Source organism: Aspergillus japonicus (assembly GCF_003184785.1).
Source record: "Aspergillus japonicus CBS 114.51 unplaced genomic scaffold BO86scaffold_5, whole genome shotgun sequence".
Lineage (NCBI taxonomy): Eukaryota > Fungi > Ascomycota > Eurotiomycetes > Eurotiales > Aspergillaceae > Aspergillus > Aspergillus japonicus.
Window position 1 is genome coordinate 410,964 of NW_020291642.1, and position 13,497 is coordinate 424,460.

Here is a 13,497-nt window from a genome sequence, read left to right on the forward strand (position 1 = left end):
CTCTAGCTCTGGCAACAGCTCTTCTGCCGGCTCTACCTCCGGCTCTGCTGGCTCTAGCTCTGGCAATGGCTCTTCTACCGGCTCTAGCTCCGACTTTAGCTCTGGCAACAGCTCTGCTGGCTCGAGTTCCGGCTCTGTCTCCAGCTCCGGCACCAGCGCCATCTCTGGTAGCTCTGCTGGCACCAGCTCTGGCAACACCTCTTCTGCTGGCTTTGGCTCTGGCTCTGGCTCTGGCTCTGGCTCTGGCTCTGGCTCTTCCACCGGCTCTAGCTCTGGCAATGGCTCTTCTTCCGGTGCTAGTGCTACATTTGGATCTGCCTCTGGATCTGCCTCTGGATCTGCCTCTGGATCCGCCTCTGGGTCTGCCTCTGGCAATGGCTCTTCCACCGGCTCTGGCTCCGGCTCTATTTCTGCCGCTGGCTCCGGCAATGGCTCTTCTTCCGGTGCCAGTGCTACTTCTGTATCTGCCTCTGGCAATGGCTCTGCCACCGGCTCTGGCAATGGTTCGTCTTCCGGTGCTAGTGCTGCCTCCGATTCTGCCTCCGGTTCTGCCTCTGGTTCTGCCTCTGGTTCTGCCTCTGGTTCTGCCTCTGGTTCTGCCTCTGGTTCTGCCTCTGGTTCTGCCTCCGGTTCTGCCTCTGGTTCTGCCTCTGGTTCTGCCTCTGGTTCTGCCTTTGGTTCTGCCTCTGGTTCTGCCTCTGAGTCGAGCTCTGATATTGCTCCTGTCACTGTTAGTGGTGTCTCGCCAGTGTCTGAGTCTGGAGACCAGACTGGAAGTGAACCTGAACAGGATGGAGCCACCTCCAAGGCACCTAGCGCAACCAACTCTCAGACCATTGGTGCTGCTTGGGGCAAGAACATTTCTGCTCCTGCCTCGTCTAGCACTGGGTTCCAGAGGATCCACAGCAGCACTCCAACTGCAGCATCTTCCACTGCTGCAGTGACCGCAGTCTCAACCGCGTCTAGTGCAGCTGGTGCTTTGTTCACCGGTGCGGCTTCCGCCGTGCACATTACAAATGGGCAAATGATTGGATCCCTTGCTGGTGGCTTGGTGTCTATGCTCCTCATGTTTGTCTAAGGGGCTCGACACTATATAGTCTAGACACCATTATCAGTAAATGGCTCTCCGAGACCAGACACTCTTGCCCGTCACGGCCTGCTTGTTCATACCTACTATAATAGTCTTTGTACAAAGATGAATGTATATTCATGTTATAACATAATATCTACTAATGAAGCGACATGATCTGGGTTTATTCGTTGTAAGTGGCACTGGGAGTATGCCAAGGTAGATGACATTAGAGATGCCAATTCAGCGCTGCGAGGCAGCGGTCAGTGAGAAGACCACCAACAATGATGATGATGGTAACCCTTGTTTCATTGGGATACTCGACGCTTCTTCGCCTTTCTCACGATCTTCTCTTTGCCAATCAATCAGAGTGCCTAGCTTCATTCATGATTCATTGTTGTCGTGGGTGTATCAAGCTGCTGCTACTGCTGTGGACGTCACGGGCAAGATGGATCAACCGAGTTTATTGTCATTGTTCCCCGGACCACATCAAACTATACACCACGTCTCACGGGGTGGGAAAGAATCCAACTGCGCAAAACAGAAAGGCAACATGAGCCTAAGGCTATTTATTCTTACTTCGAAGGCCATATAGCACATTCTTGTGGTTCCTAGATGAGTACTCTGCGAGACCTTCCAGTGAGCCGTATTGCATGCGGATAGATCTCCGCCAGTCTTGGAAGCATTTCGAAACGAGATCGTGGCAGAGGACACCTCTTAAACCTCAGGACATCCCATATTCAAACGCATTTGAAACCGCCAGACAGTCTAGAGCCATACTCGACCAAGCAAATCGACTGAACGGTAAACGTCTAACGCGCCGAAAGACCAATAACCATGTACGGTACAGTACCATCGCCATAATCCACACTACCCCACGAGTTCTCCCCAAAAAGTACTGTACCACAACCACCAGCCATAAATCCCAGGCAATGTCCACCCCGTCTTCATCCTACATGTCGGAAGAAGAAACAAACAAGCAGAAATGAGAGAGGGGAGAAGGCAAGGGTGTAAACAACACAGTACTCCGTAGCTACAGTACCCATCCTTCCTCGAAAACAACTCCCCCACCCCCCATCAATCGCATTTCCTAAGATCGCCAAGTCGCTCTTTTGACACACACCGTACCGCATCGTACTCCAGGGTTGTTGCTCGTAGGGCTAAGAATGAGACACCCACCCAGTGAGAGAGCACAGGGGGAGGGGAAAGAGGTGTGTGAGAGCGAGAGAGAGACAGCGATCCACCATCCTGGGACGTTGTCACACCCAAGGGAAAATCAATGTGTCTGTCGTATGCTGTGTTACATGCTTATTTTTTTTTTGCGTTATGGTGTTACAGGACATGCTGTAGTATGGTATGTATGTACATGACCCTGGAAAGTGGCACTGACCCTGAAAAAAAGTGCCATGCAGGGAAAGGATCGGGAACTCCCAAATCTAGGGTGGTACAGATGCATGACCTGGACGCCATTCCCCCAGCTAGACGCAGAGGTGGTTTCACAAGCCCCTGCTGGGAAGTGGGAGGGAGACGAAGAAGCTCCGTGCTTTTTATTGCATACACATATGTACTTGTGCTTGTGCTTGTGCTTGTGCTTGTACACTATGCACATGTACAACGGTCCAAAAAACTGAGGCTGCGAAACATGTTGGCATCTGGAACAACATACGGCTGACTATTTAAGCGTTTGCTGTCACGGCAGTGATTCAATGCATTAGCCGAGGAGGAAGCAACGATTGGTGCAAATCAGGGAATAGGGAGTCAAAGGACCGAAGTTTAAAAGATAGTAGAGCCGTTGGGGGTTTGGGCAGGTAGACTAGCAATGGATCAGGGATCACCACTTATTCTGACTTGCATAAGCTTTTTCTTGGGTCTCTCCTGTCAGTGTGTCAGTGGGACTGGGAATGGAAGTCCATTTCCAGAGAGACAGGGAGGGAAAGATGCTATGCAAGTGGGGGACAGGGAGCTCGTCTCATGCAGACGCTCGGCTCCTTCTCCCCACCCCCTCACGTTCTCCCAGTCACATCAAACTTCCACCGAAAGGAGGGGAGGGAAATTGCTGGAAGGCGAGCCCCCGTGACAAATAAGGTCCTTTCGCTCATTTAAGCATTTAGGCAACTGGATATGCATATGCTCTGACAGGACGTCAGGCTGTAAGGATCGGCCCAAAGAGGGAAAAGGGTCTAACTTTGGAGCGGGTCTCATACAAGGAGAGGGTTTCGAAAAGGCAGCAGCAGAGGGAAAATCAAGGATGGCGTGCATGAAAGACCACATGTACAAATCCTCCGCGCATAGTCTCATGCAATTCGACTACGGACTCCCTCCGGCAATCCCCTTGGAAATACCTATGATGTAGTCCGCAAATGAGGTAGACTTAACGCTGAATGCAGTTACTTAATATTACCCTCGGATTCAGTACTTGGGACGAGGTATTAAGGTGGTGGTGGTGGCGGGCGGCGGCGGCGGCGGCGGCGGTTGTTTCCCGCCCGTTGCCCTAAGTAGAGGAGTAACCATGATAGGTCAAAGCGATCGTGGGAGGAGAGAGAGCGAGAGAGAGTTCTCACCCACTTCCACCTTAGCAGTTGCTGATGGCAAAGTGAATTAAGTATCTAATTCCCATTAGGGGATAAATATGTGGAAGTGCTAGCCAGGGATGAAGCCTAGCGGACTTGCTCGGTGATCATGGGCTGTCAAACCCCGCCGCGAAGACAGCAAGCGCAGAACCGACAGCTCCTACGACTCGAGTATTCGTGCATGTCGTATCCTGTCGATCCCTTCCTACGTATATACAAATCACTCGAGGGAAGGGAGATCTGCTGCGGCAAAGTGGAGTGCAGGTGGGTTCGATTTCCAGGTTTTCCCTGATCGCAACGCGGGGGGGGGTGCCAGTTTCCAATGCCCTGACGGATACCTCTGGTCCAACTACAACTGATCCTTTATCGGCCGGATGTACGAACAAGACCGACAGACAGCAGCCAGACATGCGTCTTCTTCTCAGATCATGGGATGATCCCACAGACACCGACACATGACAAGGCTACAACAATAATGCGATACCACTTCGTGGTTTTTCTTCATGGTAGCGTGCAAGTCGCGCCGTTGAGCTGGCGTGCAGGCATGTCAAGGCGGACCAGAAGATAGTCAAGCATCGTGGTCTGTAAAATAAACTAAACTATACATGAACTGGTTTGCTGCAACAGAAACCCCGTGCCGCCGCTTTCACAAGGACGGTTCAGTAAAATGGGCACGCACTTGAAACTCCGGTTGCTCCCCCGGAGTGAGCCACGTGATTGGAGCAAGCTCTCTAGACCGTGCACACACTACGATGAAGAGCCTTGAGAGTCCTTATACTTATAAAGAAAGTGATATTATTTTCATCCGCGATCATAGAACGGAATTTACCTTATTCCTGGGCAAGTAGGGTCTGGCAGGATTCAAGCTGCTCTTCCACTGCACCCCAATGATAATCTGAATAATGGTGAGAATGTCATGATGGAAGGAAACTCAAGGCTGGTGTAACGGTACATACATGTCCCCTACATAGATATATCAATAGCATGTTGAGGAGTTTTATATTGAGGTTCTGGGAGTCACGGGCACGCCTCTGTAATAGATTAGAAGAACACGATCTAACAACAAGCTTCAATTGTACAGTGGGCAACAGCAGACCAGAGCGCTTACTTCAACCCCGTCTAGCCCAGACCCTATTCCTTCTTTCATACATTAGCAGCAATAGTACTCCGTACTTGTAGAATCATTATGCGACTACAAACCCATTTGTTCCAGAACTAGCGCACTACTTTCTATTGTTCAAGACACGCACTTTTGCGCTTCTGCCACACTCTTAGCTGCTCCGTGAGCAAAAAGCGGCGCGAAGTTGAGTCGAAAATGGCAAAAAGAAAGTGGCAGCCCCGTCGATTCCTGTAGGAATCCAATTCAGTAGTAAATAATCTATATTAACTTAAGATACATGATCTAAGTACGGAATACATTCCTGTCACCATCCAGCATCTCCGATCAATAACACATACCTACATACATACATACATACCTACACTTCGCTGTCTCTACCCATCTCCCTGTACGCGGAGGTCCGATCACCCTCCTCCTCTCTCTCCTCATCTTCCCCCCCCTCGCATCAAAGGTGACATCTACCCAGCCCGGGATCCTCCATGCACATCGGTCAGATTCACCGCCATGTGATAGATCGGATCAAATCCCGGTTTTTGCGAAGCATCTTCCCAAATGCCAGTCAAATCTGCTGCCCTCACCTTCTGTTAGTTACTCAGTATTTCACTCCTCACCCTCCCTTCCCCAACCCCGTGCTTCATGCAGCAAGTCTCTCCCTCCTCTCTCTCTCTCTCTCTCTCTTCCCACCGGCGTCAAGTTCCGTCATATCAAAATGCTTTGAACTGGTACTGGTCTCCAATACATGCCAACTCGGCCGGTCCTTCCGCCCAGTCCGGGGAGAAAAAAACGTTGGTTGAGTGGCCCATCTATGCATTAGATAGGTATATGGATTCTTCCTGCATATTTCCCCCCATCTCCTTCGACGACGTAGAAATTGGCATCTTAGCGACCGTTGCGATCGAAAACCCCCCCCAAAAGAATCTCGGATGTCCTTTCTCTGGAAAAGCACGGGGGGCCAAGCTAGCAGCGACTACATTTTGACAGAAGAGGAGAGAATCTGAAGGCAGAGACAAAGATGGACCCAATCCTAGTGTCAAAAAAAAAAAAAAAAAAAAAAAAAAAAAAAAAGATACACACTTTTCCTGTCTATTGGATCCCCCAGACCCAGCTGCAGGGAGAGTAAGTCAGTCATTTAGCTAGAAGTAGACAATCGTCAAACGACCTCAAGAGTTGCAACATGAAGCCAAATCAACGGGAGACAAAAAAGCAAAACAGAACAGAACAGAACAGAACAATCCCTTAAGCAGGTGACTGCCTGCCTGCCTGCCATCCCCCCCAGAAAAAAAGCAAAGAAAAAAAAAAGCCACCCAAATACACATACACACACACAAACGCGCGCAGAATGCACGCATGCACGTACGCACATACTGCACCCTTTATTTTCTCGCCCTACCGGAAAAACCAACTCGCAAGAGTCCGTCCCTTGCGAAATGAAACAATATGATGGAGAGAGAGAGAGAGAGAGGGAAAAGAGCAAGTTGCGCTCGGTCCTTTTCACTTCCCCCCGCCTCTCTGTACAGTACCTAACCACCATACTTATGTAGGAACCCTAAAAGAGTAACCCCAGCGGACACGGTGTATGTACAGTACACCGTATAACGGTTTGAAGGGCCAATAAGGGTTTTTGGAGAGGGGGGGGGGGGGGAAAAATCTTCTTGGGGGATATGCTTTGCTTCCAAGATCATGGACTGTACAGTACAGCATATTGAGTTGGGTGGTGTGTTGTTGTTCATGGGTTCGAGTCCCACGAGGGGCCCGGCGGCGGCGGCGGCGGCGGCGGGGGGAGCCAAGGCCAAGGCCACACCTCTTCTATAACTTACAACCCCAACTTAGTACTCCTCACATAGCACCACCTACTTATAGTATCAAGAGGATAAAATATGTACTGTACCGTATGCTCTAGGACCACCATCCATTGCTACTAGTATATGGGTGTCCTATACTATACCTAGACAAAAACCAACGAGATGAACCACAAAAATACCCAGACTAGTAGGGTAGGTAAATCCATGATAGGTAGGTACTGTACTGTACCTACTCAATATTGCATGAGTCAGGACAAAGGACAACCCCCCGAATTGCAGTTCACGAGTCGTTCCCATCCTGCCAATCCAATCCAATCGGTCATTAGGTCGGTCGGTCGATCTATCCGTCCCGACTGGCTGGGACCGAATTTGAGGCTTGATTGGATCCCTGGGCGATTTGGATTTCATCGAGTATTTCCTAATCCGACCAAAAGATGAAAGTTTTTTTTCGATCTTTTTTTTTTAGGGGGGGGGGTTCCAAAGAAAAAAGTAAGGTCAGTCGAATCCCAAAGGGTAAAGAAGAAGAAATGCGAAAGGGGGGGGAAAAAGGTTACCATGACGTGTAACAACATTGGAAAGAGGGTCCTGATCACATACTCAATCTGTTCCCTTTCCCTCTGTCTTCATATTATTCATTTCGATTTCTCGTACACCGCGAGAGCCTTGAGCTGGCAAAAAAAGAAAAGAAAAGAATGGATGGAATTGTGGAGTTCTCTAGGTATGTAATGTACACAGGAGGACATGGGCCTGTTCGCTCTCCTCTTCCCCTTGTTAAAATATGTTTCTGGCCTTCGAGGCTTTGACATAGTTATCTGTGCGTGAGAAAGAAAAGAAGAGAAGAAAAAAAAAAAAAATTCAATGCATTCTTTTTCACAACATCACCAAAAAAATATGGAAAACACACTCGGAGATTCTTCAAGCAGTCTGAGGGGAACCAGGAGGCCGGCCGCCCATTACCAACCGCGTCTCTTTTCCAAAGCAGCCAACCCTAAAAAATCTAAATGAATCCAACGCACTCAATGCATGTCGGAGCAGTTTCCCGTAATCGAAACTTGTTGGGCCGATGATTGCCAGATATGCAACAGACTCCGGATGCGAGATTTGAGATACTGAACCATGGTCCGGCGGAGACCCAAATGGCCACTGAGGAGAAGAGACCCGAAAATGTAGTACCTACTTTGCTTCGATGGGGGGAAAAAGAAGCAACTCAATTCTGGCTGACTAAACCTGGCCGTGGACGAAAATATAATTGATCAAGCAAAAGGCTTAGTATCAGCAAGGCGATAATGGTTTGCTCTCTTGCGCTGTCTATACTGCGGCATGTCGTAACAATAATTTCAATCATTAATGCTTCTCGGTTTTTTGAAATCTAGAGCGGGAATCATGCAAAGAAATTCGTAACATAGGAAAAGTGACCATAGAAAGAAATGACAACAATAAGCAGAAGAAGAACAGTCAGGGGGAAAAAGCCCAGTCTAGCTTGACATGATCACGTCACCCATGTACTGTACAAGATCATTGGAGCGCTCCTTGAAAGTAAAAAGCCCATCCAAACCCAAACCCCTCAGGTGCATCGATGGAAAAAGGGTCGTCTAATATATGTTTGAGGAAAAAGAAAACTCAAAATGCCGACCTGAACGTGATAAGCGCAAGCCAAACGCCTCAGATGCGAGAAAAAACATGTAATGAATCAATGATTAAGGAAGCCAGGCAACGCCAATGCTGTGTAAACGGCGACCCGGACGTGCTTCCACGCGCGTTAAAAAAGACCCCCCCCCGTGGATCGAAACCATGCAAAGTGATTTTGAAGTCGATTAGAAAACGATAAAGGGTATCAAGAGCGGTCTTGTCAACCTCATTCGGCTCGGCTCGTAGATTCTGTGACAATCCAGAAAGTATAAAAAGGGAATAAAACAACTGTCGGCAAAAGCTCATGTCTATTCGATTGTCAATGTCGCAGGGGCTCCGTAAACTCATGACGTAGTAGTGGATGTATTTCGTGGCAAATGTGACCAGTAGGCGGGATTCCTCGTCGGAATCAATTGGGTCGCAACGTTTCAGGGCTTCGTGCCCATGTGGGGAGACGGCATTGACTCAGGCGACGTATGCTCCACGTCGCTGAAAGGTGACTGCCGCTGAGAATCGAGGTCATTGCCACCGTTCCGCATTTGGTTGCGAAGGGCAGGGAGCTGTCGCCGCCTTGCGTTGATGAACCAATTGCTAATCTAAGGAAAGAATGAGCAAATAGTGTGACGGAAAGACATGGGGTGGTATCGACCTACCTGACTAATCGTAAGACCCGTACGAGTCATGAACATCTGCTTATCCTCCTCGCTGGGGTATGGGTGGTCAAGGTGCTCATGGAACCAGGCGCGCAGAATATCCGTGACCGGCTTCGGCAAGTTGCCCCGTCTGCGCTTATTCTTGGAGTCGATCGGATCGCCAAGGATGCCAAAATTGGATTGCTGGGCGTGTGATAGCGATTGCGGGGTGACTTGCTCCGAATCGCTCTGGTACGCCATCGTGGGGTACGGGTAGGCGACCTGGTTGGGCAACGAATGCGGCCCAGCGCCGCCCATAAACGAATCCGCACTCCTCCTATCATTCAAGGGGCCGGAAATGTTGGCCGCAGGAAAACCGTGACCGCTCATAGGCCCAGCGCGAAAATCCTGTGCCGCATACTCGGGTCGCGACAAGCCCCTTGATTCCGAGAATGCAGCCGATGAAGGGGACATCCCCCGTTCGGGGAGGGACTGAAGATCGCGGATCGACGGCAGAATGGGACTGGGACCACGCGAAGTAAATCGAGTCGAGGCGGAAGCGGACTGAGGGGGATTTCCGGCTAGGCGGCTATGAAGGGGGCTGCTGCTGTCTCGTGGAAAGGGTTCACCAGGCCGGAAGTCGTCCGCCAATGGTAGCTTCGAGGGGGTGGCATAGGGCAGGCGATCGGACAGAGATCGGGAAGTTGGTGTCAGGTCGAAACTAGCTGAAAGGGGTCTTTCGCGCGTCTGTGGATGCTGGCGGGAGGCGAAATATGAAGTCGATTCAATTTCATCGTGGAGATGAGGAGGAAGAAGCTACAGCGGGCGTAACAAGACTAGTTTAGTATTTTTTCATACTCTCAGAGGCCTCAGCGACGGGAGCGATTGACTCTCAAACTCACCTCTCGGAAGGAAGGGAGGGCTGGAGTATGATCGGCTGTCATTCCACTTGCGTATGAGATAGCCATTTTTCCAGAAGAACCCTCGCCCAGATCACGGTACTGGGACATAGACTGTAAAGTACTAAAGAGTGGTGGTGGCGACGTTGAAACACGATGTGACTATCCGCTAGCGCAAAGACAGACAGACAGACAGGGTAGATACAGCCGACCTGCGGCTCTTCAGACAATCCTGGGGGGGGGATCGATTTGAAATGACGAGGAATCCGATCCGGCGCGCGCGCGTCAGGTCTCTCTTATGTTGATCGAGAGAAGATACCGAGCGGAGGGAGGCTAATCTAGCCAGGGTGGATTGTTGTGAGTAGTGGTGGGGTTGGTGGAATGAAAAAGGATAGGAGAGTGGAGGAGAGGAAGGAGGGGTGTGAAAGAGAGGAGGGGGGAGGGGGATGGAAGTGGATTAAGAAGGATAAGATAAAGAATTGAGGGGGGGAAAGGGAGAGAGGTAGGATCGTGAGGATTAATAGATTTTTTGGATATTTGGTATGAATGCGACTCTGCTGCTGGAGGTGGAAAATAGTGGATTTGAAGAGAGATATGGGCGAGATAGAACAGTAATATAGTTACCAGGGCCTGAGTCTAAAAGTACCTTGACATTGCCGCACACGATGACGATGGAGACAGCTGAACCAAGGTTATGCAAGGTAGGGAGTGAGGCAGCTCAACAATTGGATCTGGGCTGGGTGGACACCAGATCTCTTTTCTCAAGGTTGTCGGGGTTCAGACAATTAATTTTGGATTTGTTTTTATTTTAATTGTGTTTTTTTTTTTTTCCTTAATCTAATTTCTGAAATTCTTTTCTTTTTTTTTTTTTATCTTTTTCTTTTTCTCTTCTCCCCTTCGATATCCACCTCCTTCCTTCCTTTCCCTTTTTCTTTTATACACTTTACCCTTTTCTCCCTTCTCAGTCATTTCCTTCAATGCCCTTTTCGAATTCTTTTTTTTTTTCCCTTTTATACTTCTAACTTCTAATTTTGTCTGATTTCGAACTCGATCCTCTCCTCCATGTACTAACTACCTTACTAGCCCTTTTTTCTTTACCTTTACCTTTCCATTCTATACCCCCGATTTGAATTAGAAACTGTATAGTATAGCACCGTTCAGATCATGCAGGCCGGTCTCCGAGATCCTGCAGAAAAAAAAGAAAGAAACTAGAGTGTACACTCCACCCTATACATCATTTCCAAGCCCACACAGATTATATTGTCACCCAACAGGGGAGGCAATGCATGTCCACCACCACCATAGTCAAGAGACGTAAGAGAGTACGAGGGGAAAAAGTAGAAACACGTACAATCAGATCAGATCAACCTTCAACAAGACACAACACGCGCATCTTCCGCGCGCAGCCCTCCCCGTCAGCTGTTCCATCCCAGGCCAAGCCCGTCAACCATGGAAAATATGGCAAGTAGTTAAGAACAGGGGGGGGAGGTTATAGGCCCAGTGAAGAACCGACGATCCTTGGAGGTGGAAGTGGGTACATTGACCACAGCCTACGATGAACGGTTCGTCTCAACTTGTTCGCTCCTCTCGGTTCTACAACGGGCATGCAACGAGAAGAGAGGATGAGCAAGAGCGCGCGCGCGTCCAGGGTGCGAATGGAAGAAGTGATTGAGGTGAAATGTATACCGAGAGAGGGAATAGAGAGAGAGCAAGGGAAAGGAACCACCGGGGAGACAATTTCGTCATAACGATCGAGAAGTTTAAATATTCAACAACAGTATCAATCCATTCTCATGGCCCTCGGTAAGATTTCAATCATCTGGAGATCCGAATTTCCCTCTTTCCCTTATTCGTTGTTGGGCCTTCTCGTTCCTCTTTTCGGTTCCGACCTGACTCGTCTTTAGGGTTGTAGTCCTGACAGATGCCAAGGAATCTCGAAAGGGAGCGCTGGCTAGTTTTAGTAGTTGTTACAGTACCCATAATTAATAACCCCGGGGTGGATGGAAAGAGGGAGGAGATATGGCAGCCAGCCCACGAACAAGAGGAATTTGGCTCATAGTCTCTTAGGCAGTTGCGTCTCCAGTGTATGCTCTAGTAGAGAGGACAGTCAATCAGTGCGGTGGTCGAGTCGAAGCGTGTGTGATCACTACTGGAGCTCCTCCCTGGGTGTACTCCGGGTGTACTCCGTGTTTGAACCGGTGTGTATGGGGAGGTTGCAACTATATCTGTCCAGCGCAGAGATGTAAATTCCTAGCTTGATGGGGTTGGAGAGGGATCCGTTTCCATGAGGAACCATCCCTGCGCTAGGTCCCCAAATTGCCTACTGTGAAGCGAGAAGGAATTCTAGTCCTAGATGCCACATTTTGGTTGTATATTAGGCCCAGAAGTTTTGGGGTGACGATTTACCCCGGTTGCACATTTCCGATTCCCTCCATGCCTATCTCGTTCCTCCTCTTCTATTCGTGTTCTCAGTGGATTAGCATGGTTATGCTTGGGTGCCTTCCTTCTTTTTTGATTTTATTTATTTTATTTTGTGTTTTTTTTTCTTTTTTTGCTTTTTGTGTGGTTCATGCCAAAACCTCATACTGAAATAGTGTGTGAATGACCCGTGTCATCCGGGAACGTCTGAGAGCCCGTTTCATTATCGTTGTTGGATGAACATTTGGGGCTGGGGTGGTTAACAGAAAAGGGGATTGATGACAGCATCATCCCCCCTCTCCCCCCCCCCCCCCCCCGCCCTCTTTCTTCAGTTCTCCCTCCCTCCCTACCTATCCCGGCTCGCCAGACTAGGCTAGCACCCTAGCACGCACCGGCGCCAGGGCAAAACGAAGCTGAAACTAAGGGCAACCATCGAAACCCCTTCATGGCACCCAGAACTCGAACCCGAACTCGGATTCGATCGAACTCCTTCCTTCGCTAACTAGTGAGCTTCCAGAACCAGGCTAACCCCCGTTCTTAATTGATTGTCTTGCGTCCAAATTTCCTGTCTTTCTTTCTTTCTTTCTTTCTTTTTTTTAGCGACCATGCAGAGATCAAATGTTGTCTGGTCGTCTTGTTTTTCCCCAAACATCGATCCTAGTTACAAGAAATACTGACTTGTCGCGGGCGACTTTTTGAGGCGTGATCTGTGGGTAGGCGCCTCGGCTTCTGAGGTATGTGTTGGGGTAAGATCTAGTACTTGCGAGGCACTTGCCCCGTACCTTTACTAGGATGATGCTTGCCGAATGACAGCAGTGGAAGAGGGGTGGGGGGGGGGGTGTGTGTGCGTGTGTGAATGAGGGTGGCCTGAAGAATCTGCTATAATTCGTTCGACATGCAAACAGACCTTCTAGTTTTTACGATACGGTGGCGGGAAGATTCGATTCAGCACTTTGGGTCGGTCTGAGTGATTCTGGCTTGCCTTACATTCGACTGTCCCGTCTCGATTAATTATTGCAGTCTCTGCTTGATTAAATGGCGTAGACAGGTGGGGGGGAAGGAGAGGGGGCGAGGTGGTACGGTTGACGACCGGAGCGTCCACCGCGCTTAGTTTCAGTCAACGGAAAATGCTTCCTGCACGCATTTCTTGATTGAAAACGAAAGATTAGGAGGTGCAGTAGAAAGTAATAAAGCCTCACCATGACCCTGGCTTACCTACTCACCTTTCAACGTCGTACAGGGCAATAATGGCCGGTAGCCCGGGGAAAGGGAGAAAGGGATACTAGGGGGCATCCCGGAAGCGCAATAATACAAGTAGGCACAGCACTCCAGCCAACGGATTGCTGAACCGACCAACG

At 49.4% G+C, this 13,497-nt stretch overlaps 4 protein-coding genes across 4 annotated transcripts in view; 2 read left to right on the forward strand and 2 right to left on the reverse strand.

Annotated features, from left to right (window-relative positions):
- The window catches only part of BO86DRAFT_162253 (uncharacterized protein), a 3,392-nt gene extending 2,388 nt beyond the window's left edge, over positions 1-1,004 (forward strand). The window contains exon 2 of the mRNA XM_025666423.1: positions 1-1,004. This exon is cut by the window's left edge and continues 2,021 nt beyond it. Coding sequence (XP_025531531.1) covers positions 1-944 — 944 coding nt within the window. The 3' untranslated portion in view covers positions 945-1,004.
- Positions 1,005-2,159: 1,155 nt separating this feature from the next.
- BO86DRAFT_162259 (uncharacterized protein) lies at positions 2,160-2,816 on the forward strand. Its single transcript, XM_025666424.1, has one exon. The coding sequence runs from the start codon at positions 2,349-2,351 to the stop codon at positions 2,739-2,741; it is 393 nt and encodes a 130-aa protein (XP_025531532.1). The 5' UTR covers positions 2,160-2,348; the 3' UTR covers positions 2,742-2,816.
- A 3,008-nt stretch (positions 2,817-5,824) lies between these two features.
- On the reverse strand, positions 5,825-6,383 carry BO86DRAFT_162263 (uncharacterized protein). The gene has a single exon (XM_025666425.1). It carries the CDS (start codon positions 6,288-6,290, stop codon positions 5,910-5,912), a length of 381 nt encoding a protein of 126 aa, XP_025531533.1. The 5' UTR covers positions 6,291-6,383; the 3' UTR covers positions 5,825-5,909.
- Positions 6,384-8,618: 2,235 nt separating this feature from the next.
- BO86DRAFT_304266 (homeobox domain-containing protein) lies at positions 8,619-9,790 on the reverse strand (the record flags this gene model as incomplete). The annotated part of the gene is made up of 3 exons (XM_025667606.1): positions 8,619-8,786; positions 8,844-9,638; positions 9,725-9,790. The coding sequence occupies 3 exons, from the start codon at positions 9,788-9,790 to the stop codon at positions 8,619-8,621; spliced, it is 1,029 nt and encodes a 342-aa protein (XP_025531534.1).
- Between the last annotated feature and the right edge of the window lie 3,707 nt (positions 9,791-13,497).